The 27014-nt window shown below is 44.7% G+C and overlaps 1 protein-coding gene across 6 annotated transcripts in view; it reads right to left on the bottom strand.

Moving 5' to 3' along the window:
• The window catches only part of SLC41A3 (solute carrier family 41 member 3), a 94542-nt gene that overhangs the window by 14047 nt on the left and 53481 nt on the right, over window positions 1–27014 (bottom strand). For 5 of the 6 annotated variants that reach the window (XM_041764149.1, XM_041764150.1, XM_041764152.1 and 2 more), the window contains 5 exons: window positions 15859–15930; window positions 7205–7349; window positions 4122–4268; window positions 2564–2708; window positions 1339–1418 (listed from right to left, as the gene is read on the bottom strand). In XM_041764149.1, coding sequence (XP_041620083.1) covers window positions 1339–1418; window positions 2564–2708; window positions 4122–4268; window positions 7205–7349; window positions 15859–15930 — 589 coding nt within the window. The other variant, XM_041764153.1, reaches the window with a different exon arrangement.

The raw sequence follows: 27014 nt of genomic DNA, 5'->3' as shown, positions 1-27014 counted from the left end.
ACCCCTCACTGGGCCAGATATGCCCCAGTGAGCTCCAGAGGGAGAAACCAACTGCCCTGGATACAAAAAATGGTCTATGGGCAGAGCACAGTTACAGATCTATCTTGCTAGACCCTCATGATTTAAAAAAAAAATGAAAAAACTTTTAAGAAGTAACTCACATTAATTGCTAGCTTCTCCTAACAAGTCAGGTCAGGCCACTCCAGACCTCCATTCTTGCCAAGCAGCTACTGGCTGGAGCTGAGCAGGCCCCACTCTGTCCACACCAGGAACATGTGCCGCAGTGTGACCTGTTCCCTGCTACTCCTTACCACCCGGTTACTGTCACACCTGCTGAGAGCATTCAAACTACTCATGTGACCCCAGAGGCATCTCACTTGGTGACATCCATGGAAATCTTTCCAGGTTTTAAACACTGGGGCCTTATCTGGCTACTGCTGCCCTGTAGGTGGCCAGCCCCTTGTGCTGGGAGAAAAACCTGCTGTGTGGCCCACTGACATGCAAGGAACTATCACCAGGGCTCCCACAGAAGTAAGGAGAAGGAGTGCTCAAGGGTCTTTGAAGCCTGTTTCTGCAGTCCCAGAGCACCAGGGCCCGGGACCAAGCAAAGTGCGCAATAAGTCATCATGTTTGGTTCCTCTCCCAACCAGCTGGTCCCATTTACAGCTCCTTATCAGAAGCTGGACATGAACCAAGCTTTGGTTAAAAGAGAGGTCCTCACCACAAATGCCCACAGAGTCTAAGCCTAGAACATGAATCAGTGAAGGGTCAGGTGAAAGACTATGGGGAATGGAGGCGATTCAGGCAAAGCCGTCAGCACAAGTCGTCTCTCAGGGGGAGCTGGTTCTCACCTCACCCAGAGCATAAATTCATTATTGTCATAGCCTTACTTTTTAAGGAGAAGACTGAAGTCCACATTTTTATGTACAAATGTCTGAGTTTTTAATATCATCAATGAATCTAAGTTTAAAAACATATAAAGCCAAACCATGACACCCCAGTTCTGAAGCCACCTGCAGTCCGCAGGAGCCAGTAAACCCTGGCTAAGACACTGTGCTTTCAAGGTGGGGGATTTAGCTCCATGGGAAGCTCAAGTCTCTGCGGTGACTATGAAGAAAAGGGTGTGGGCTGGCGGAGCAGTGGGCAGGGCTTTCTCCTCGGGGGTCTCCTTCCACCTGAGACAAGCCAACCCAGCAGCCACTGCCCAGCAGAAGCATGGTCATGGCTGTTTCCAGACTCGGCCTCTGAGGGTGTGGGGCCAGATCTCTGAAGGGGCTGCTGTGCGGGTCCCACCATCCCGGCCCCAGGGCCCCAGGTGACGCTGCTGCCAGGACCTACCACAGATGATGGGAGTAAATATGGCCATGCCCTGGTACTGCTGTTTAGAAATAGTCTTGTTCAAGATGAGACCTCCAAAACTGGGGAGAAGGTAGAGGACAAATGGTTAGTTTACCCTTGTAGGTGACCCGCTTCACCCCTATATGGGATGTTTCATCAGCGTTGCCCTCTCAGCTTAGTGAATACTCTCCTGATTCCTCCACAAAATCTGTTATAGCTAAGCTGGTTTCCCTGGGGTCCCCTGCACTACGCACACTTGCTGGTCCACCTCTGTTCTGAGCCTCTGCTATTCCAAAAGGCCCGTCAGATAATGTCAGCCCATTAAAAAAGTATGACAAACTCTGTTCCAAGGCCACCTAGCTGGCTGGGCTCTCCCACGTGACAGCGCCTGAACCGCCACTGAAATGCTTGTTTCCTGAGCAGAAAATGGAACCTGCAGGAGCATCCTCATGCTCCTTGTTCTCAAGGATGCCACAACAAGACCTCACTCCCACCAGCCCCTGTAGCTTAGCAACAGCTGCCCTGCCCCTCCAGCCCTGGACAGGTTAAATAGGTCCGTAAAAGGATCCCAGGAGCTTTCTGGAAGCAACAACATCTAGACCATAACAGCATCTCCCTGAGATTTACAGTTAGAGAGCACCTCAGAAAAGACTGGGGTGACCCCCATCCAGGTCTACTAACAGAAAGGGCTCTGGAGGATGGAGTTTGAGGGTGGAAGACCTGAGCTCAGCTGAAGGGCCCAGGACCACTCATCCCTCAGCCCCCCAGGTCCCACCAGCTCTGCTGTACAAATGGTGTCCACAGAGCTGTTGCCTTGGAGCCTGCAGCCTAGCAGGGGTGAGGGACTCCCTGCAGCCTAGCAGGGGTCGAGGCCAGTGAGAGCTCTGGCATCCCAGGAGGGGAGACCCAGGGTCCTGCAGCACCATGAGGGGACCATGGCGGCAGTGCACTCATCTGATATTCCCAGGTTCAGCTCTTCCTGGCTCTCCGGTGCTCCTGAAATTGTAAATAGGACTGCCTCTCAGAATAAGGAAGGCCTAAGGTTCTTGGTGAGAGGGAAAGAGATGAAGAACAAAGAGGTATGACTCAACCAGCACCATGATCATGGAGGAAGTGAGTGCCACCCTGGCTCCAACTCTGCAGCTCTTAGGCTACTCTCCTTGTCCACAGGGCTGGGCGTGGCATGGGAAGGGAGAAGGTGGTGGCAGCCCTCACTCACACTCACCTGCTGATGACCATCGCTAAGATGATTGGGAACCACCCGAACTTCAGGATCTTCATGATGGGTGGGTTCTGCTTGGCAATGAGGACCCACATGGGGATCAGGGCCATGAAGCCAATACAGACCAGCGGTGTTAGATATCGATTTTCTGTGGGGAGAGAGGGGATGTGTGCCAGGGCACATGAGCATGGCCTGCTGGGCCAGAGCCTAGGCTGCAAAGATGAGGGGTAGGCTGAGAGCTAAGGGTGCTAGAGGTCTGAGGAGACACTTTTGTCCCTGGCAGCTTAAGGTAGACCACCTAACATCTCTCAAAGAATTTTTTACCATCTTATTAAAGCAACTTGGAGAAGCTCCTCTTTGTCCTCACTTCTCTTTTTTGCTATTTTCTTGACATAAGTACCCTCTTCCATCTCCTCCCACCCCAACCTTATTATTATTATTAACGGTGCATTGGTGGAATTGTGACATGGGTGAGTTGTGTGCTCAGCGCTTCCCAAGCACAAACTCATTTCATGTTCTCAGCTACTCCTCAGATGGGCATATGTGAGACTACAGTGCAAAGAGGTGGCCCACCAGGATTCAAGCCAACACACAGAAATCAGGACTGAAGCCAGAGTTAATGATGCCAGTCCTGCTGCTGGCTGAGGCCAGCCCAAGGTGACCTTCTTGGCAACCAAGAGTCTCCTAGGGCCCAGAACATGGCCAGCTTTGCAGCTACTCATGCCCTCTGTCCTTTTCTCAAGCTGGAGTGAGCCATGAAAATGGACTGATGCCACCTGCCCCCTGGCACTCAGGGTTGTGACCATGTTCAGAATCCACACTTAACTAGATCCAAACAATTATGGGTGGCCAGCTTAGGGGGCAAGTGACCACTGTGATGCTCAGAGGGGAGTAGTCAGCTGTGCAGACCTAGCCGGTGAGAACCATCTGGCAAGAGGCATGCTGCCTATCTACACGGCCCAGGGTGTGAGCAAAGCTCGGTGCTCCCAGGGCAGACCTGGGGAGACCCCTGGCAGAATCAGGCCCTTGGCCTCGAGGGCTTGTCATATAAGATGTGTCAGTGCCTTCCTCAGCTGCTGACCAGGACACTGGGCTACCTTCGGAGGAGCCATGGGCCTCTCCTGCCTCACATGGGTACAGAGAGCACAGGCTACTGCCGCTGTGACATTCATCCTTGGGAGTCCCTTCCTGGGGTTTGTATGCGTCCAGTGTGAATTGCCTTCCCATTGAACTCTGTTAACCTATGAGGATGCACTGAAATGGCCAGGGCCAGCCTCCAGCCCTCCCTGGCCTCCTCTGGCACCCTTGACCTAAGGCGGAGACTGATAACCTATGTGCCAACCTGAATGGTTGGGAGAGCTTCAGGTACCTGCTGGAGAACACCTCAAACTTGTTGAATGACCTCAGGCTTTGCCTCTGGAAAAATAGGATTTCTGATCCTACAGCAGACCCCAGAGTTTCCCTTCTGTGTGACGGCTTCCTGATTTGAATGCTGCAAGCTGGGTGCGGATGTTGGACCCAGCCTTGCCTATGGGCCCCTCCTCTCTGGGGCACTCCTTACCTCTGTGATTATAGAAGAAGCTGCTAACAAAAGCCAGAATGGACAATGTGATGAGGTCCCCCAGGCTGGCAGCAATAGGTGTGGCAATGTTGTCTGGGTTGACTCTGAACTTCCGAGCGCCAATCACTATACAGACCATCAGCACTCCTGCAGAGAAGAAACACAGGAAACTCAAAGCACAGGATGAGAAGGTGGTCAGGGGGCTGCTCGGTAACTCACGTCTAACCACACAGATCTGGCCTGGAGCCACGCTGCCCTGACACTCCGCTTGACCGCTACATTGGAGCCTGAGAAGGCGGGGGTGCGGGTAAGACCCCGTGACTTGTGGCTGTAATGTCAAGGAGCAGCCTGAGAGCTTTGATGGTACACTCAAACCCATGGGGGAGATAGCAGGAAGGTGATTCCTGGGCTCCCAAAAAAACCTAGAATTACAGACACGAAGTTCACAGCCCTTCACTACAGGAAAAATGACTTTGAAACTGCTCTGAGCAGTGGAGCCCCGGGGGCAGAGCATTGCCTCCTGTGTCCCTTGGCATCCCTGCAGAAACAGGTGCCTCAGTGGGATTGGCCACAGGAGACGTTTGTTAGGAGCAAAGTCTGTGAGAGGGAGTACTGGCAGGGGCGGAGAGTGCTGGGAGAGCCATGGGGTGGCATGTAGGTGGCCCAGGGTAGGAAGAGAGGGAAGGATGTGGAAGCACATGCAGACTGCAGTGCAGTGCCCACAGGGGGGCCGCATCTCTGGGGAACAGGAGCCCGGCAAGGTGCAGGCAACAGGTGGCCTCTGCAGGGGAAGGTGGCTGGATTTTCAGGTTTCGTGCTGGAGACCCCCCAGGGTCTTACTTCCCATCCCAACCCTGTGGTTCTGAGGCGAGTGTCATGTACCATCTTCTAGCCCTCAGCCACTGCCTAGGACTTAATCCACTGGGTCTTTAAGAAGGTACTTTGTATCTTGGCTATTGTTGTTTTAACACTTTACCCGGGATTCTGTAACTCTAAATATAATTATCACCTCAATGCCATACTAACGCTGCCACCACTGGCTTTAGTCTGTGCCTTATTTTGTGACCAGGTCATAGCTACTTTATCTCTTTTGAAATGTCAGTTCTAAGTGAAGTTGAGTCTGCGCAGCTGATGGTCTGGTGACAGTCCCATGGGACTACATAGACACCACCAGTTTGAGAGCACTTCCCACCACCTGGCTTTACAGCACAGTCATGCTAAGGTCCCACTATGAGCCACCAGCAATGTTTTGGAACGTCTACACATCTCTGGATCACGAGGCTATGTCCATGCTGCTGAGCTGCACTTCGGTTTCCTCATCTATAAAATGGGAGCTAGAAATGGCATTCTCACAGGGTCCCACAGGAACAGGAGTGCCCTCCTGAATCATCTGATTGTGTTGTTTTCAGAGGAGACTTCATGTCAAAGATCTCCTGGGCTCTAATTCTCCAGAAGGTATGGAGCACTCATCCTGTTCTTTCCTTGGCCAGACTGGTACATGAACCTGACCAGGAGCACACATCCTACCCAGGGAAGCAGAGTTTGTGGATCTCTTCCTGGGTTTCTGCCCTCCTACCCTCCCTCCTGATTATATATATATATATATATATATATACACATTAACAGAGGAAGGAAGAGAGGCCACCAAATAACCTGCCACATTATCTTACAGAACACTGAGCTCAAAGGTGTTTTGTGAGCAGTCAGCTGGGGGACAGAAGAGCAAATGCAAATCCAATTTACATTTTCACTTATTCTTTCCTGCACTTGCACACGGTTTGCAAGAGATGGTCAGACAGGCAGTCCAGAAGAGAACCAGAATTAAGTCTATTCATTCAGCAAACATTTAAGAGCTGGTAATATGCCTATTTTAGGTACTGAAAATAACCATCAGGCTCTGTACTCATACAGTAAATGTTTGTCGGGTGGAAGAACAGACAGTGCCCAATAAATGAATAAGCATTTGAAGTACACAAACAGGACATGAAAAGAAAGCATAACTGTCAATGGGGGCAGGGGAGGGAGGCTTCCCTAGATTTCTGATCAGCGAGGGCTCTGAAAGGAGATACTTGGCACTTTGCTGAAATTATCTATGTACTCATGTACAGATGTCTCACTCTGCATCAGAATATAAATATTGCAACATGGTGCAGTCACTCAACAGAGCATCCCTAGCACTGCCGCGGTGCCTGGCATGCAGTAGACACTCAGTAAGTGCTGAGTAATGAGCGACTAGGTGACATTCTATAGTAACTGCCCAGTCACTGTGGTTGCCACTGACATGCATGAGCTCCCTGAAGACAGGGTTATATCTGTCAATGCTTGTGTCTTCCTGCCTTCTGCATACATGTAGGAAGATCTGATGATGTGTGGCAGGCAGTGTGATCAGGGCAGAATAGGAGAAGCTGGGCCCCTCTCTGAGGAGCTGACATTTTAGCTAGCAGGTGAGACAGAAAATGAATGGAAAAAGTGGATAATTACAGATTTTCACAAGTGCTATAAAGGAAAATAGGTACATGGTGCAGAAGAGCATGGTGGCAACTGGGGGAAGGGTAGAGGGCAGAATTTGTTCAAAGGTAGTCAGAAAAGACATCTCTGCAGAGATGACATTGAAGTTAAAATCTGAGCCTTGCTCCTCATCGTGACTGCAGCCTCCAGAGCCTACCACAGACCCATATGCAAGCCATGCTCAAGAAAAGTTTACAGACTGACTGACTGAATGAATAAGTGAATGGATGGAAGGATGGGTGGATGGATGAATGAGGAGATGAATGTGTCTAATGAGTGAAGTCCAGTTTTTTAAACAAGCAGAGGGAAGAGAAGTGGAGTCAACAGCTCACTTGGCACACACACCCTGCCTAGGAGCGGACTCATCCTCCCTGCCCACCTTTAATTTAGCAGGGGTCTTAGAAACCCAACAGGCTCTCCTCCTTACCCTGGCAGGACAGGTGAGGCTTCATCATCGGCACTCCCATCTTTCACATCTCAAGGAATTGAAACAAAGAGCTGAGAGCAGAACACTGAGGAATGGGGCAGGGAGAGATCCAGGAGAGGGTGGTCACTGGGGTGGGGGCACAGCTCACCAAGGGCGAACGCGGCGAGGAAGGCAGTGATGACGCTGCTGGCACACAACAACTCCACCTTTGCAAAGTCTAACTCCTCCCTAGACACAGCACCCAGCAGCAGGGCAGCCACAGCAGCCAGGAGCCCCACAACTGTGGCCTGCACCTGTCAGGGCAGAAATCAGAAACATGAAGGAAGGTGCCTCTGACCACCATTGCTCCTCTCTGCCTTTCACTCCGCCTCCTCTCTGACCTGGAGATGTCAGTATGCCACTCATCATTACCTCCCTTCCCTTGCCCTAAAATCTGCCAGTGGCCTCTCCAACCTGGGAAAGACAAAGACTGACACCTTGCTTCAATCCAACTCCCTTGAAAACTACTGTTTTCCTATTCTGCAGCTAGTTCAGTGCCATCTTCCATCAGGAAATCTTAATCTTTTCCTCAGCCCTTGGCCAAGGGCCCCCAGTCTCTTGCTCATGGCTCCTCTCACTGCTCTGGGCAAAAAGTGCTCTGTAATCTCCAGCTACCCAGACAACCAACCTCCCCTACAAGGTGAAAGCATTCCATGACCCACAGTTACACCTTGGGAGTCTCTGTGCACACTTTCCATCTCTCTCCCTGACTTTCCTTCCTAGGCACTTGCCCTGTGTGCTAGTATTCCCCTTTCTCTACATTCTCCTCAATCCCAGCCACAGTTCCCATCTCATCTCATCTCAGTGGAGACACAGCACCGCCACTCACTCAAGCCAGTACTGTGAGGTGCAGGTCAGAATATCAGATACTGGCATCTGTTATCAGTACAGCTGACCCTTGAACAACATAGGCATTAGGGGCACTGACATGCTGTGCAGTTGAAACCTGTGTATGACTTGTGACTCCCCCAAAACTTAACTACTCATAGCCTACTATTGACCAGAAGCGTTACCATAACATAAAGTCAATTAACACATATTTTGTGTGTTATGTGTTTTATAAACTGTATTCTTACAATAAAGTAAGCTAGAGAAGAGAAAATTAAGAAAATCATAAGGAATCATACATCTATGGTACTATATTTATTGAAACAAATCTGTACAGAAACAGACCTGCATGGTTCAAACCTGTGTCAACCAAGGGTCAACTGTAATTCAAATGTCTCAATGGAAATATGAAGGTTGAATAAACGGGGAACTCTACCATATATGTGGATGAAAAATGTTCCCCAAGTTAGCCTATGTAATTCCCATCAAAGTCCCAACAAGACTTTTCATGGCACTTAACAACTCATCTTAAAATTCACAAAGATGAGAAGATGTACAAGAACAGCCAAGACAAATTGAAAAAAAAAAAGATAAAGAGGAAGTTAGGGTATATTCATTATCAAGACGTAGTTTTGGGAGGCGGGGCAAGATATTGGAAGAGTAGGGTCCCCAAGTCACCTGTCCCCACCAAATTACCTAGATAACTTTCAAATGATCCTGAAAACCTATGAATCCTGCCTGAGATTTAAAGAGAGAACAGCTGGAATGTTACAGTGAGAAGAGTTCGCGCTTCTATCAAGGTAGGAAGACAGAAAAAAACTAAATAAATAAAAAAGCATCCAAGGGGGAGGGGCCCCACGAGGACCCGGGCTAAGGCTGCCCGGCCAGTGCCCCCAGGACAGGAAAGCCCAGGCCCGGAGAAGCAGGAGCTTTACCAACCTTACCGGACAGAAAGGCGCTCACAGGGAGCTCGGGCAGGACCCCAGGAGGGGCAGTGTTGCCCGCAGGCTCCCAGGCGCACGAACAGAGGATCTGCACCCCGAGGGAGAGCGCACCAGACCCCACAGCCGAGCTCCCTTATGGGCTGCAGCGAACGCCGCCCCGGGGGGTCCCGGCAGCAGCTGGGGGTGGGGCGGCTATGGTGGTGGCTCCATGGGGAGCTGCGCGGCCCCTGGAGCATGATTCTAGCAGCGCAGGCCCCCGAGCCCAGGGCGCCGGGGACACAGCCCAAGATCTGGCGCTCCCCCCGGGACAGGCAGAGGCTGGGAGGGCCCAGGACAGCGAGGACGCTCCTGCCCCCGAGCTGTAAAGATCGGCGCTCTCCCCCCTCCCCCCAGAGCATCCAGGTCCCTGCGGACTGAGAGCTGCGGTAGTTACTGCGGGAGCTGACTCCAGGGCTGGAGAGCTGGCCGCCAGCACTGTTGTTGCTCCTCCTGGTGTCACCATTTATACCTGGGACTGAGCAGGGGCCTCACAGGATAAACAACTCCCACTGAGCTGTGCACCTGGCAGGGGGCTGGGCAGCTCCCCCAGGTGCACACACCTGAGAATCAGCAGCAGGCCCCTCCCCAGAAGGGGAGCTGGAAGGACAGGGGAAAAGCAAGTTATTGACCAAGCAGCACTGGAAAGTTCCAGGGGAAGTTGAGGGATTTACAGTATATAGAATCAGAGGATACTCCCCCTCATTTGGTGTTTTCTGTTTGCTTCCCAACCTCTTTTTAAATTTTTTTCTTCTTTTTATTTTCTTCTTTTTCTTCTCTCTTTTTCTCCTTTTTCCAGTACAGCTTGTTTTTGGATACTCTGCACTGAGCAAAATGACTAGAAGGAAAACCTCACCTCAAAAGAAAGAATCAGAAACAGTCCTCTCTCCCACAGAGTTACAAAATTTGGATTACAATTCAATGTCAGAAAGCCAATTCAGAAGCACAATTATAAAGCTACTGGTGACTCTAGAAAAAAGCATAAAGGATTCAAGAGACTTCATGACAGCAGAATTTAGATCTAATCAGGCAGAAATTAAAAATCAATTAAATGAGATACAATCCAAACTAGAGGTTCGTTAGAACGAGGGTTAACGAGGTAGAAGAACGAGTCAATGACATAGAAGACAATTTGATGGTAAGGAGGGAAACTGAGGGAAAAAGAGAAAAACAATTAAAAGATCATGAGGATAGGTTAAGGGAAATATATGACAGCCTCAGAAAGAAAAATCTACGTTTAATTGGGGTTCCCAAGGACGCTGAAAGGGCCAGAGGGCCAGAATATGTATTTGTATGTATTTCATAGCTGAAAACTTTCCTAATCTGGGAATGGAAACAGGCATTCAGATCCAGGAAATACAGAGATTCCTCCCCTAAAATGAATAAAAACCGCTCAACACCTCAACATTTAATAGTGAAGCTTGCAAATTCCAAAGATAAAGAGAAGATCCTTAAAGCAGCAAGAGACAAGAAATCTCTAATATTTATGGGGACAAATATTAGATTAACAGCAGACGTCTCCACAGAGACCTGGCAGGCCAGAAAGGGCTGGCAGGATATATTCAGGGTCCTAAATGAGCGGAACATGCAGCCAAGAATACTTTATCCAGCAAGGCTATCATTCAGAATAGGAGAGATACAGAGCTTCCAAGATATGCAAAAACTGAAAGAATATGTGACCACCAAGCCAGCTCTGCAAGAAATACTAAGGGGGATGCTGTAATAGAATGAGGAAGTCAAAGGGAACAATCCACAAAAACAGGGACTGAATAGGTATCATGATGACACTAAATTCATATCTTTCAATAGTAACTCTGAACATGAATGGGCTTAATGACCCCATCAAAAGGCGCAGGGTTTCAGACTGGATAAAAAAGCAGGACCCATCTATTTGCTGTCTACAAGAGACTCATTTTAGACATAAGGACACCTACAGCCTGAAAATAAAGGGTTGGAGAACCATTTACCATTCAAATGGTCCTCAAAAGAAAGCAGGGGTAGCAATCCTTATATCAGATGAATTAAAGTTTATCCCGAAGATGGTAGTAAGAGATGAAGAAGGACACTATATCATACTTCAAGAATCTATCCAAAAGAGGACCTGACAATCATGAATATTTATGCCCCGAATGTGGGAGCTGCCAAGTATATCAATTAATAACCAAACTTAAGACATACTTAAGATAATAATACACTTATAGTTGGTGACTTGAATGTAGCGCTTTCTACAATCGACAGATCTTCTAAACACAACATCTCCAAAGAAACAAGAGTTTTTTTAATAATAAATTTATTTTTAATTGGTGTTCAATTTACCAACATACAGAATAACACCCAGTGCTCATCCCGTCAAGTGCCCCCCCCAGTGCCCATCACCCATTCACCCCCACCCCCCGCCCTCCTCCCCTTCCATCACCACTAGTACGTTTTCCAGAGTTAGGAGTCTTTATGTTCTGTCTTAAATGATACACTGGAATAGATGGATTTCAAGATATTTATAGAACTTTACATCTAAACGCAACTGAATACACATTCTTCTCAAGTGCACGTGGAACTTGCTCCAGAATAGACCACGTACTGGGTCACAAATCAGGTCTTAACCAGTACCAAAAGATTGGGATCATCCACTGCATATTTTTACACCATAATGCTTTGAAATTAGAACTAAATCACAAGAAGAAGTTTGGAAGGATTTCAAACATGTGGAGGTTAAGGACCATCCTGCTAAAAGATGAAAGGGTCAACCAGGAAATCAGGGAAAAATTAAAAGGATTCATGGAAACTAAAGAGAATGAAGATACAACCGTTCAAAATCTTTAGGATACAGCAAAAGCAGCCCTGAGGGGGAATTACATCACAATACAAACATCCGTCCAAAAACTGGAAAGAATTCAAATACAAAAGCTAATCTTGCACCTAAAGGAGCTAGAGAAAAAACAGCAAATAGATCCCACACCCAGCAGAAGAAGAGAGTTCATAAATATTTGAGCAGAACTCAACGAAATGGAGACCAGAAGAACCGTGGAACAGATAAACAAAACCAGGAGTTGGTTCTCTGAAAGAATTAATAAGAGAGATAAACCATTAGCCAGCCTTGTTAAAAGGAAGAGAGAGAAGACTCAAATTAATAAGATCATGAATGAGAAAGGAGAGGTCACTACCAACACCAAGGAAATACAAACGATTTTAAAAACATATTATGAACATCTCTATGCCAATAAATTAGGCAATCTAGAAGAAATGGACGCATTCCTGGAAAGCCACAAACTACCAAAACTGGAACAGGAAGAAATAGAAAACCTGAACAGGCCAATAACCTGGGAGGAGATTGAAGAGTCATCAAAAATCTCCCAAGACACAAAAGTCCAGGGCCAGATGGCTTCCCAGGGGAATTCTATCAAACGTTTAAAGAAGAAACCATACCTATTCTACTAAAGCTGTTCAGAAAGATAGAAAGAGATGGAGTACTTCCAAACTGGTTCTATGAGGCCAGCGTCACCTTAATTCCAAAACCAGACAAAGACCCCACCAAAAAGGAGAATTACAGACCAATATCCCTGATGAAATGGATGCAAAAATTCTCAACAAAATACTAGCAAATAGGATCCAACAATACATTAAGAAGATTATTCACCATGACCAAGTGGGATTTATCCCCGGGATGCAATAAAAAATAAATTTATTATTAAAAAAATTTTTAAAATGAACATCACTCAAAAATAAATTATTAAAAAAATGGAAAAAATACACATTAAGAAATATATGGGAAAATGGTTCTCCTATACATAGATGGTAAAACTGATATAGGAATTTGTGGGGGGCGGTAAATCTGGCTACAATTTATCCATATACTTAATGATCTAGCACTTTCCCAGGAAAACATTCACATATGTGAATAAAGAACCACGTAATAGTGATAATGATGACTGGAGCTGATATTTACTAAGTGCTTACTATCTGCTAGTCTAAGTGATTTTCCATTCATTAAATCACTTTAAAGGCACACGTTACGGAATTATATGTACAGTGCAGTACATTATATGTACAGTGCAATACATTTTATGCTTAAAAACCACAAAGTTGTATCATGTATTGTCTATGGGCACATACTTATATCAGCAAATGCAGAAAGCCATTCAGAATAATACTTTCAATGCTGGTGAGGTTATGGAGAAACTAATAATTGAAATATTAATACTGTTGCTATTATTTGCTATTAAGAATTCAAATATTTTATAATCCTTCTTTGAAAAATCCAGAACTTTAAATTGTTCAAACCTTGTGAACTTGTGGAAGAGTTCTTAAGAAGTACATGCAAAAAGAGAACAATTTCATTGCAGTATAATTTGTCGAGTAGAAGCCTACAAACATGTACAGGTGCATCCTTGTGGTGACAATCAAATGAAGTGGAACAGGGCTGAGTTTGGACAGTTTGCACTGGCCCTTCCAGACCAGCTCTGCGTGGGCCCTACAAGTTGTTAAATATTGTGGGTATATTTGTTTTTATTTAAGAGTTTTTTTTAATTTATTTATTCATGAGAGACAGAGAGAGAGGCAAGCAGAGACATAGGCAGAGAGAGAAGCAGGCTCCATGCAGGGAGCCAGATGTGAGACTCAGTCCTGGTTCTCCAGGATCACATGCTGGGCGGAAGGCAGATGCTCAACTGCTGAGCCACCCAGGCGTCCCTGTGGGTATATCTGTGATAGAATACAGTTATTAAAAGCTCAATTATGAAATTTATTGTACCACTTACGATTCAGTGTTAAGCTTTTCTAAAAATGGAAGAGAAAAAATTATATCCATGCATGATCAGGACAATATCCAAGCTAGTGCCTGGCCCAGAGTGGGACTTAATGAATGCTAAGAATCAATCAGGGGATCCCTTGGAGGCTCAGTGGTTTGGTGCCTGCCTTTGGCCCGGGGTGTGATCCTGGGGTCCTGGGATCGAGTCCTGCATTGAGCTCCCGGCATGGAGCCTGCTTCTCCCTCTGCCTGTGTCTCTGCCTCTCTCTCTCCCTCTCTGTCTATCATAAATAGATAAATAAATAAATCTTCTTTTAAAAAAGCATCAATCATGTGGAAATGTGCACACCTATGGACCAGGATTCGATAACTGAGGGGTTTATTACCTGCCCCTTGCCAGACCCTCTGTTAAGGGTATCAGGAGCATCCCATTTAGTCTCCAAAGTTCTTTAGCCACAGGCCATGGGCCTGGCCCACATGACTCAGCTCAAGTGGAGAAGGCAGACATCTAAACACAGAATTGCAACCAGGGCCACCCCAGCAGCATGTGCAAGGCCCCAAAGAGTACCGAGTGTCGAGCTGGACCTGAGACCCAACTGGAGCTTCACTGCCGGGAGAACAGAAGAGAAAGGACAGTCCAAGGAGAGACAACCACATATGCAAAGGAACATGAGGCTGTAGGACAGGACCAAACCAGGAGCATCTCTGGGCTGGACCCACACTTGGATGAAAACAACCAGTAACAGAACTTTAGGAGAAGGATTCTTGATCAGGTTTAGGATTTAGAAAAGGTCACTCAGGTGGCCATCCAGAGGAGGACTGGAGAGGAAGAAGCCTGGGACAGAACAGTGAAGAGGTTTTCAGTCAGTGAGGCCAGAGACCAAGAGGCCAAGGTGAGGAGGAAAAGCAAGGCTGATTCAAGCACAACTCAGAGGCAGACTCCTCAGCAACTGGACATAAGGATGAAGAGCAGAGAGATTCTGAGGGCAACTTGGTCTCTAGCCTGGTTAATGGGCCCAGCAACCACAATTGTGAGACTACCACAAGCTGGCCAGGTGCAACAGCCCTCCACAATTAACACTTCACAATGGCCCATCTTATACATAATGTGAGGTGACTTGCCCAAGGGCCACCAGCTGGTCAACCTCCAAAATGAGCTTTCAACCATCAAACTCTTTAGGGTTGGGAACTTCACTAGAGAGAAGTGTGAGAAGATGAGGTGATGAGGCCAGATCTGGCTAAGCTGTTTCGGGGATGCTTCTGGGACAGGTAGATGGAGATGCCCAGTGGGTAGCTAGAAATAGGGACTCTGGAACTCAGGTGAACTAATTCGATAGGGAGATACAGCTAAGCAAATCTTGTGTGTCTTGCACAAGGCCACCCAGTTGATAAATGACAGCCTTAACTCCAGGCCCATCTGATCTGAGTCTGGGTTGTTTGAGTGGTCAAAGAATCCCATAGGATCTGGATGAAGCCACTTATTCTCCTGCCTTGAGCCAACCTCTTCTCAGTTTCCCCATGCCCCAGACTTCCTGACTCTGTAATACTCTGAGATTCTGAGGATGAGAATTTAGCCCAATGAGGGTCTGCTAGAAGGAGGTACAAGTCTGACTGAGCATGAAACATTTAAGGGACAAAGGCATAGAGGAAGGGGGGGGGAAGTATCCTGCAAAGGCTAAAAGGAACAGGCTTAGAGGCAGGATGGTGACCTAGGAGGACCCTCCAGGCAGGAAGAATCACAGATGCTCTAGAAAAAGTAAGTAGGATCATGCGTATGAGGTGAGCAAAAGGTATGCCAATTAGGATGTCAGTGACCTTGGCAAGCACAACTTCAGTCAAAATAGGGGGAAGAGAGAGCTGTTAGCTCCGTCCAGGCTATGAGAAAGAGGAGTGAGCAAGTACAGGTGAATCTTTCAATAAGCCGGTCTTAAAAGACAGGTGGGGGTGGTCGCTAGAGAGACCTTAGGTTCCTAGAAGCAGCATCTACTTTCAGGTAGACATGCTGGTGCCCTGTAGTTGAGCTGAGCCTCCAGGTGCTGTATGAGTGTGGTCTGGTAGGTGCAGGGTGGACAGGTGGCCCATTCCCGAAGTTTAGTCCAGAATGCAGGGATAAGCACTTACTTAGTTGTCACCTTTCCTATCTGGAGCAGGCCTGGCAGATTCAAAAGCAGGGAGGAGGAGATTCATCGATTGGACAAAGGAGAGAGTCACCTGAATGAGGGCGAGGTTACTGCTGATCACTCTGTGCTGCTCCTGGGGATCATCAATTTGTCCAGTGTTGGCCTAGGATGGAGAGAAAAGGACAAAGGGTAAGTCTGGCCAGGCACAAAGCCAGGCCAAGCCTTCCTGGAAAAGGCAGTCTCTCAGGAGAGAAATCAGCAAATATCATTTCATTGACATTAGAACAAGTTATTCTGGCCAGCTTTCAAAACTGACTAGGGGTGGAAAACATAAGGACAGAAGTCCTTTTAAGAATAAGATGGTGTCACAGACCATCTCTCCCATGCTCAAGTACACATGACATTCCAGGGCCACCTGACTCTCAAGCTCATCCACAGACAGCAGGGAGAAGACTCCTGGGAAGCCAGCTTGTGCCCTCAGCCAGGTCTTTGGCCATGTTCTCCCCAACACCCACAATTCCCTTCTCCCCCCCCCCAGCAAGTCACATCTCAGATGACCACTAATCACCCCAACATGACCCCTGCAAATCATCCCATTTAAGAAATGCTTAAATCTTCTTCTCTCAGGATAAAAAAACAAGATCAGAAATATGATTTCTTCCTTTAAAAATGGTAGTCAGCTCCTAACTTCATAGCACTTGCCAGCAAAATTTGGGACATAGATAAATGTATTTTCCTAGCTCCTTTTTACTGAGTTCATGAAGTTCCTGAACTCTAAGGGAAAAATGGAATTACTTTTCATGAACAAATAAGAGGATACTTTTGTTTTTGGCATGATGGACTCCTCAGATGCACCAAGGAACACCCATGGAGTCCCAGGCGACTCTTCCTTCACAAATAGACAGGTACCCACCTCAGGGGTGCTCACAGGGACAAGGGACCAAGGTGGAGCAGAACACAGCCACAGAGCCGCCCTGTGCCAAACAGCAGGCTCGTTTCCACTCTCTGCTCCCCACTGCACTAGGTGCTTACTGGACTCCGCATGCCTGTTTGTTGTTTCCTATCAGTCAGCCAACTCCAACTCTAGTACTCTTCAGTTAAGGGGTGCTACTGGCCCATGACCCCTGAGTATGAATCAGAAAGGCATTCCTTCTCAAGATGTGATATTTCCAAGTCGAGGCTAAACAGGAAAGGGAGTGTTGCTAAGAGGTGCAGGAGGAGGAGGGGAGGGCTGGGGAGCTAGCAGACCTCATAGAGATGAGGGAGGAAGAGCACTAGAGGGAAGGAAGCCGTGAGAAGAGGTGGGATGTTAAGTAATAGGATTTTGGAGCATGTATAAGTATTTCAAGACCAGGCAAGGGGCCTGGGCAGCTGAAGTGGAATGGAGGTGAACGTCACTGGAGAGGAAGCTGTCCAAAAATTGGGAGGCTTGGGTTTGGGGTGAGTTATCTATGTGGATGCTGAGATAGTCCAGGATGCTGGTGGGATTTGGTGTGAACATCATTAGATGGTCCATTTTCTAGGACTGTGGGGAACTTATTAAGCCAGTAAGAGGCAGAGAAGGAAGCAGGGCAAGATAGTGAAGACCAGGCCAGTAGGATAAACCACAGGGAGGAGACCCAGGGGCCAGGTCTCAATCAAGGAGATGGACACAGCTCTACCCTGTAATGGCAGTCCCAGAGATGTTAGGGTAAGAGCTGGAGCAACAAAGCCAGTCTAGGGGCACCTGGGTGGCTCAGCAGTTGAGCATCTGCCTTTGACTCAAGTCATAATCCGGGGGTCCTAGGATCGAGTCCTGCATCGGGCTCCCTGCAGGGAGCCTGCTTCTCCCTCTGCCTGTGTCTCTGCCTCTGTCTCTCATGAATAAATAAATAAAATCTTTAAAACAAACAAACAAACAAACAAAGCCAGCCTAAGCACAGGCTTGGTGGCTTTTTGCTAAGAATGCAAAGAGAAAATCAGTGAAAGTTGGGGCATCTATTAGAGTGACCAACTTAGATTCATCTCAGCAGAAGAGGTTGGGGAGGCCCTTCCCAAATGTGCATTTAGATCACATACACTTGAACATTTTAAAACGCCTTTTAATTTCTAACAGGCATAGGGTTCTATGTGAAATCCTATGGGATCCTATCAAAGTTTTAGGTTTTCTAAATCTTTCCTTACTGGCTGCATCAAACAGGCTGTTTTCATCGATTCAGACTGTGATGATGAAAGGTACCCTCCAGGTACTTTCCTGGGTCTGGATTGTGCCTGGAAGGCTGACACATAGAGCTGCATATACAAGCCCCCTTGCCTTGTTGTTTCTGGTTGGTTCTGACCAATGGGAGTCATGGAAAGGCCCCAGGAGGACAGCAAAAGTGAGAATGGGGTAGGTGTATCTCTGTGCACTTCCCACTGCCCCGTGGCTGTGTTCCTTCACACAGACCTTCAGCTCCAGCCAGATGGCCCTACTACAACTGACAGGTTGTAGGTTCAGCTCTCCAGGGTTCTGAGAACCATCCCCACTCCAACCCATCCTCTTGCCCCTTTAGGCCTAGACTAATCATCACTTCCTGTTGTTGCCAGTCCTGGGTGCTTCACTGCACCTTGATGGTTTCCATAATCCTGTCCACAACTTGGTCAATAAACTGTTCATTGAACTCTGGCTCAAATCCCATCAGTATGTTCCACCTCTAGTGGTCCTTTTGTTTTATTTTGCTCTGTTCTTCTTTTTTCCTTTATTTTCTGGCCTCTGACCTCTTCGGAGTTCTCTAGGGTGTATTTTACATAGGACGTGGTTAATATTTTTTACTCAGCCCGCTCATACAGTCACTCTACACTGGACAAAATAACTAGAAGGAAGAATTCGCCACAAAAGAGCAAACCAGAAGCAATACTCTCTGTCACAGAGTTACTGAGTGTGGATTCAAATACAATGTCAGAAATTCAATTCAGAAGTATGACTATAAAGTTACTGGTGGCATAAAGGACTCTAGAGACTCTGTTACTGCAGAACTGAAACCTAATCAGGCTTAAAGATACTTTAACTGAGATTCAATTCAAACTGGATGCTTTAACTGCTAGGGTTAATTAGGTGGAAGAGTGAGTGACATAGAAGACAATTTGATGGCAAGTAAGGAAGCTGAGGAAAAAAGAGAAAAACAATTAAGAGCCCATGAGGAAAGCCTTTGGGAAATAAATGATAGCTTGAGAAGGAAAACTATACATCTAATTGGTATTCCAGAAGAGGCTGAGAGAGAGAGAGAGAGAGAACCACAAAGTATATTTGAATAAGTCATAGCTGAGAACCTCTATAATATGGGGAAGGAAACAGATATTCAGACCCAACAGATAGAGGACCCCCCAAAAAATCAATTAAAAATGTTCAACACCGGGATCCCTGGGTGGCGCAGCGGTTTGGTGCCTGCTTTTGGCCCAGGGCGCGATCCTGGAGACCCGGGATCGAATCCCACGTCGGGCTCCCAGTTCACAGAGCCTGCTTCTCCCTCTGCCTGTGTCTCTGCCTCTCTCTCTCTCTGTGTGTGTGTGACTATCATAAATAAACAAAAATTTTAAAAAAATGTTCAACACCTCACCTCGACACTTAATAGTGAAACTTGCAAATTTCAAAGATAAAGAGAAAATTCTTAAACTCAACAGCAAAGAAACAAACAGTCCAATCATGAAATGGGCAAAAGACATGAACAGAAATTTCACCAAAGAACACATACACGTTGCCAACAAACACATGAGAAAATGCTCTGCATCACTGGCCATCAGGGAAATACAAATCAAAACCACAATGAGATACCACCTCACACCAGTGCGAATGGGGAAAATTAACAAGGCAGGAAACCACAAATGCTGGAGAGGATGTGGAGAAAGGGGAACCCTCTTGCACTGTTGATAGGAATGTGAACTGGTGCAGCCACTCTGGAAAACTGTGTGGAGGTTCCTCAAAGAGGTAAAACTAGAGCTGCCCTACGACCCAGCAATTGCACTGCTGGGGATTTACCCCAAAGATAAAGATGCAGTGAAATGCCAGTTCACCTGCTCTCCAATATTCATAGCAGCAATGTCCACAATAGCCAAACTGTGGAAGGAGCCTCGGTGACCATCGACAGATGAATGGATAAGATGTGGTCTATATATACAATGGAATATTACTCAGCCATTAGAAATGACAAATACCGACCATTTGCTTCAATGTGGATGGAACTGGAGGGTATTATCCTTGGTGAAGTAAGTGAATCGGAGAAGGACAATCATCATATGGTTTCACTCATACAGGGAATATAAAAAAGTAGTGAAAGGGATTATAGGGGAAAGGAAAGAAAATGAGTGAGAAAAAGCAGAGAGGGTGAGAAAACATAAGAGATTCCTAACTCTGGGAAACGACAAGGGGTAATGGAAAGGGCGGTGGGTGGCAGATGGGATGACTGGTGACGGGCACTGAGGGGAGCACTTGATGGGATGACACTGGATGTTATACTATATGTTGGCAAATCGAACTCCAATAAAAAATTAGAAAGAAAAAGAAAGAAAGAAGAAAGAAAGAAAGAAAGAAAGAAAGAAAGAAAGAAAAAAGAAAGAAAGAAAGAAAAAAGAAAGAAAGAAAAAAAGACACAAAAAGAAAGAAAAATACACAAAAAGAAAGAAAGAAAAATACACACAGAAAGAAAGAAAGAAGAAAGAAGGAAGGAAGGAAGGAAGGAAGGAAGGAAGGAAGGAAGGAAAGAAAGAAAGAAAGAAAGAAAGAAAGAAAGAAAGAAAGAGAGGGAGGGAGGGAATAGAAAAAGGAGAAAATGAAATCAGGATTTGGTTCTTTGGAAAGATCTACAAAATTCACAAATCTTTAACTACACTGACTAGGAAAAAGACGCAAAACTAGAAATGAAAGATGGACATTATTATCAATCTCTATCAAAATCACAATGGTATTTTTTTTGCAAAAGAGAATAATCCATTTAAAAATGCATATAAGGGGCAGCCCCAGTGGCTTAGTGGTTTAGCGCTGCCTTCAGCCCAGGGTGTGATCCTGGAGACCCAGGATCAAGTCTCACATCGGGCTCGCTGCATGGAGCCTGCTTCTCCCTCTGCCTCTGTCTCTGCCCTCCCCCTCCGTGTGTGTGTGTGTCTCATGAATAAATAAATAAAATCTTTTTATAAAATTCATATGAGGGGCACCTGGGTGGCTCAGTGGTTGAGCATTTCCCTTTGGCTCAGGTCATGATCCGGGGGTACTGGGATCGAGTCCCACATCAGGTTCCCCGCAGGCAGGCTGCTTCTCCCTCTGCCTATGTCTCTGCCTCTTGCTCTGTGTCTCTCATGATTAAAGAAATAAAATCATAAGAAAAAATTCGTATGAAATTTCAAGGAACCCCAAATAACCAAAATAATCACAAAAAAAGGAAAGAAAAAGTGGGAGGTTTTACATGCCATGATTTTAAAACGTATTACAAAGTTACAGTAATCAAAACAGTGTGGCACTAACATAAAAACAGACATGTAGATCAATGGAATAGACTAGAGAGCCTAGTAATAAACCTTCACATATATGGTTGAAAGATATTCAACAAGGATGCCGCAAGTATTCCATGGGGAAAAGACAAACTTTTCACCAAATCATGCTGGAGAAAATTGCATATCCACATGCAAAAGAATCAAGTGGGACCCCAATATCACACCTAGAAATGAACTCAAAATGGATCAAAGGCCTACACATAAGAGTTGAAACTACAAAAGCCTTCTATGAAAACATAGGAGAAAAGCTTTATGACATTAGATCTGGCAATGACTTCTTGCATATGATACCAAAAGCACAGAAAATAAAAGTAAAAATAAACAAACTGGACTACATCAAAATTAAAAACTTCTCTGCATCAAAGGATACCATCAACAGGGTATAAGGGCAACCTACAGAATGCATGAAAATATCTGCAAATCACAGATCTGATAAGGGATTAATATCCAGAATATATAAAGAACAAACTACAACAACAAACAACCCAATTAAAAATATGCAAAGGACTTGAATAGACATTACTCCAACACAGAATGGCTAAAAAGCACCTGAAAAGATGCTCAACATAACTAATTTACCAGGGAAATGTATATCAGAAATACAATAGGTACCACCTCACACCCATTAGGATGATCACTATCAAAGAAACAGAAAGTAACAAGTGCTGGAAATAATGTGGGGAATTTGGAACTCCTGTGCACCATTGTTGGTAATCTAAAATTGTGCAAATCCTACAGAAATTAGTATTGTGGTTCCTCAAAAAATTAAAAATAGAATTACCACATGATCTAGAAATTGTACCTCAAAGGAATTGAATGCAGGATGTTAAGATATAGCTACATACACATTTTCATAGCAGTATTATTTGCAATACCCAAATGGTGGAAACTACTCTAGTGTGTACTAAAGAATGAATGGATAAACAAACAGTGCTCTATACACACAATGGAATATTACTGTTAATAAGAAAGTAAATTCTGTTCATCTTTCGATGGACACCAAGGCTCCTTCCACAGTTTGGCTATTGGATAAAGAAGATGTGGTTTATGTATACAATGGAATATTCCTCAGCCATTAGAAACGACAAATACCCACCATTTGCTTCGACGTGGATGGAACTGGAGGGTATTATGCTGAGTGAAGTAAGTCAATCGGAGAAGGACAAACAGTGTCTGTCCTCATTCATTTGGGGAATATAAATAATAGTGAAAGGGAATATAAGGGAAGGGAGAAGAAATGTGTGGGAAATATCAGAAATGGAGACAGAAAATGAGAGACTCCTTACTAGCCAATAGGATCCAACAACACATTAAGAAAATGATTCACCACGACCAAGTAGGATTTATTCCCGGGCCACAAGACTGGTTCAACAGTTGTAAAATAATCAATGTTATTCATCATATCAGCAAGAGAAAAACCAAGAACCATATGATCCTCTCATTAGATGCAGAGAAAGCATTTGACAAAAAACAGCATCCATTCCTGATCAAAACTCTTCAGAGTGTAGGGATAGAGGGAACATTCCTCAACATCTTAAAAGCCATCTACGAAAAGCCCACAGCAAATATCATTCTCAATGGGGAAGCACTGGGAGCCGTTCCCCTAAGATCAGGAACAAGACAGGAATGTCCACTCTCACCACTGCTATTCAACATAGTACTGGAAGTCCAAGCCTCAGCAATCAGACAACAAAAAGAAATAAAAGGGATTCGAATTGGCAATGAAGAAGTTAAACTCTCTCTCTCTTCGTCGATGACATGATACTCTACATAGAAAACCAAAATGACTCCACCCCAAGATTGCTAGAACTCATACAGCAATTTGGCAGTGTGGCAGGATACAAAATCAATGCCCAGAAGTCAGTGGCATTTCTATACACTAACAATGAGACTGAAGAAAGACAAATTAAGGAGTCAATCCCATTTACAATGGCACTCTAAAGTATAAGATACCTAGGAATAAACCTAACCAAAGAGGTAAAAGATCTATACCCTAAAAACTATAGAACACTTCTGAAAGAAATTGAGGAAGACACAAAAAGATGGAAAAATATTCCATGCTCATGGATTGGAAGAATTAATATCGTGAAGATGTCAATGTTACCCAGGGCAATTTACACGTTTAATGCAATCCCTATCAAAATACCATGGACTTTCTTCAGAGAGTTGGAACAAATTATTTTAAGATTTGTGTGGAATCAGAAAAGACCCCGAATAGCCAGGGGAATTTTAAAAAAGAAAACCTTAGCTGGGGGCATCACAATGCCAGATTTCAGGTTGTACTACAAAGCTGTGGTCAAGACAGTGTGGTACTGGCACAAAAACAGACACATAGATCAATGGAACAGAATTGAGAACCTATAAGTGGACCCTGAACTTTATGGTCAACTAATATTCGATAAAGGAGGACAGACTCTCCACCGGAAGAAAGACAGTCTCTTCAATAAATGGTGCTGGGAAAATTGGACAGCCACATGCAGAAGAATGAAACTGGACCACTCTCTTGCACCAGACACAAAGATAAACTCAAAATGGATGAAAGATCTTAATGTGAGACAAAATTCCATCCAAATCCTAGAGGACAACACAGGCAACACCCTTTTTGAACTCAGCCACAGTAACTTCTTGCAAGATACATCCACGAAGGCAAAAGAAACAAAAGCAAAAATGAACTATTGGGACTTCATCAAGATAAGAAGCTTTTGCACAGCAAAGGATACAGTCAACAAAACTAAAAGACAATCTACAGAATGGGAGAAGAGATTTGTAAATGACGTATCAGATAAAGGGCTAGTTTCCAAGATCTATAAATAAGTTATTAAACTCAGCACCAAAGAAACAAACAATCCAATCATGAAATGGGCAAAAGACATGAAGAGAAATCTCACAGAGGAAGACATGGACATGGCCAACAAACACATGAGAAAATGCTCTGCATCACTTGCCATCAGGGAAATACAAATCCAAACCACAATGAGATCCCACCTCACACCAGCGAGAATGGGGAAAATTAACAAAGCATGAAATCATAAATGTTGGAGAGGATGTGGAGAAAGGGGAACCCTCCTGCACCGTTGGTGGGAATGTGAACTGGTGCAGCCCCTCTGGAAAACTGTGTGGAGGTTCCTCAAAGAGTTAAAAATAGACCTGCCCTACGACCCAGCAATTGCACTGCTGGGGATTTACCCCGAAGATACAGATGCAATGAAACGCCGGGACACCTGCACCTGATGTTTATAAGAGCAATGTCCACAATAGCCAAACTGTGGAAGGAGCCTCAGTGTCCTTTGAAAGATGAATGGATAAAGAAGATGTGGTCTATGTATACAATGGAATATTACTCAGCCATTAGAAACGAGAAATACCCACCATTTGCTTTGACATGGATGGCACTGGAGGGTATTATGCTGAGTGAAATAAGTCAATCGGAGAAGGACAAACATTATATGGTCTCATTCATTTGGGGAATATAAAAAATAGTGAAAGGGAATAAAGGGGAAAGGAGAAAAAGTAAGTGGGAAATATCAGAAATGGAGACAGAAAATGAGAGACTCCTAACTCTGGGAAATGAACTAGGGGGGAGGGTGGAAGGGGTGGTGGGTATGGGGTGGGGGTGACTGGGTGATGGTCACTGAGCGGGGCACTTGATGGGATGAGCACTGGGTGTTATTGTATATGTTGGCAAGTTGAGCACCAATAAAAAATAAACATATTAAAAAAAGGACAAAGACTGTATTATTCCACTTATATCAGAGGCTACTTGCCAAAATCATAGTAACAGAGAATAGAATGGTGGTTGCCAGGGGCTGAGGCAGGGAGAGTGAGAAATCATTGTTTGATAGGACTAATATTTAGTTTTCCAAAACCAACAATCTTTGCATGGATGGTGGTGACAGTTGTACAACAATGTGAATATACTTAATGCCAGTTAACTGAATGCTCTCAGAAATGGTTAAGATGGTAAATTTCCTATTATGTGTACTTTATCACAATTTAAAAAATTTTTAAATGAACCATGTTGGGATGGGAAATGAAAAGACAAGCTATGGACTAGGAGAAAATGTTTACAAACCACCTGACAAAGGACTCAAGTATAGAATGTATAAAGAACTCTCAAGAATCAAAAATAGAAAAAACAATCCAATTAGAAATGGGACAAGATATGAATGAATACTTCTCAGAAGAGTATATGTGAAGGGCAAATAAGCACATGAAAAGATTTCCAACAACACTAGTCTTCAGGAAACAATATGAGATATTAGTGCTAACTGAATAAAACAGCTAAAATTAAAAATAGTGACAATACTAAATACTGGCAAGGATGTGGAAAAACTGGTTATGTAAAAAATTGCTGGGGGGAACTGACAAAATTTTCTGGTAGTTTTTTTTTAAAGCTAAAATACCATACTGCTCAGCTATCTCACTCCCAGGCATTCATGTCAGAGAAAAATGAAAACTTATAACTACACAAAATCCTGTACACAAATTATCATAACAGCTTTATTTGTGATAGTCCCAAACAGGAAGCAACCAAAATGCCCTTCAATATGTGAATGGTTAAACAAACTGTGGTATATCCATACCATGGAATGGAGTCCTACTAAGCTATATAAACAAGGATCTACTGATACACATAACAAACCACTTGAATGGAACTCAAGGACATTATCCTTAGTAACACTAAGCCCCTCTCAGATGACAAAACCTTAAAGGTGGAAAACAGACAAGTGGTTGCCAGGTATTCAGGTTGGGAGAAGGGTGCTGTGACTATAAAGGGCTGTGGAGAAACAATTCCGATTCTTGACCATAGTGATGACCACACAAATCTACATGTGATCGAATGACAAGGAACTCTGCACAAGTGTCCATGTCAAATTCTTCATCTCAGTAATGTACTAGAACTATGTTAAGATGCAAACACTGGGGAAAGGTCAACTCTGTACTATCTTAGCAACTTCCTATGAATCTCTAATCACTTAAAAATAAAAGGTAGGAAAAAAAGAGCTATTGGGGAATATCCTTATACTGATATCTCTGGGTAATCAACAGGTTCTTTAGGATAACCACCAGATATAAACCAAAGGGTTTACATATATTTGTGGTTTTATAAATTGCTCTTCTGAAAGACTACCAAATTATATGTGCCAACATCAGTGCTGGACAATCCTCATACTCCGCACTACTGCCAACAGTGGACACACATATTCATACACATCTAAACCAACTTGATTTGCAATAAAATAGTATTGGTTAATGAATATCTACTGGTGACTAGTATAACAGATTTTTTCTCTATTGATTTATAGTCTTATATATTTGTTAACATGAATTTATGATTTGCGTCCTTTGTTTACTTTGACTGGAAGGGTTTGTCTTTATATTGATATGTAAGAGCTATTTAGATACTTGAGGATATAAACTGTTAATTTCATATATTATAACTTCTTCCCTTGTTAGTTATTCCCCATTTAAATTTATGCAAGGAAACTGTTGTAGAATTGTATCCCTCAAAAGATGTTAAGGTCCTAACCCCAAGTACCTCAAAATGTGATTTTATTTGGAAGTAGGGTTGCAATGATGTAATTAGTTTAGACAAAGTCATACTGGAGTAAGATGGGCACCCAACCCATTAATACTGGCCTCCTGGCAAAAAGGAGAAATCTGGACACAGACAGGAACACAGGTAGAATGCCATGTGATGAGGCTGGGATGGGAGTGATGCATCTACAAGCCAAGGAATGCTGC

Source organism: Vulpes lagopus, chromosome 7, assembly GCF_018345385.1.
Source record: "Vulpes lagopus strain Blue_001 chromosome 7, ASM1834538v1, whole genome shotgun sequence".
NCBI lineage: Eukaryota > Metazoa > Chordata > Mammalia > Carnivora > Canidae > Vulpes > Vulpes lagopus.
Note: the sequence above shows the minus strand (reverse complement) of the source record. Positions and strands in the feature narration are given on the sequence as shown.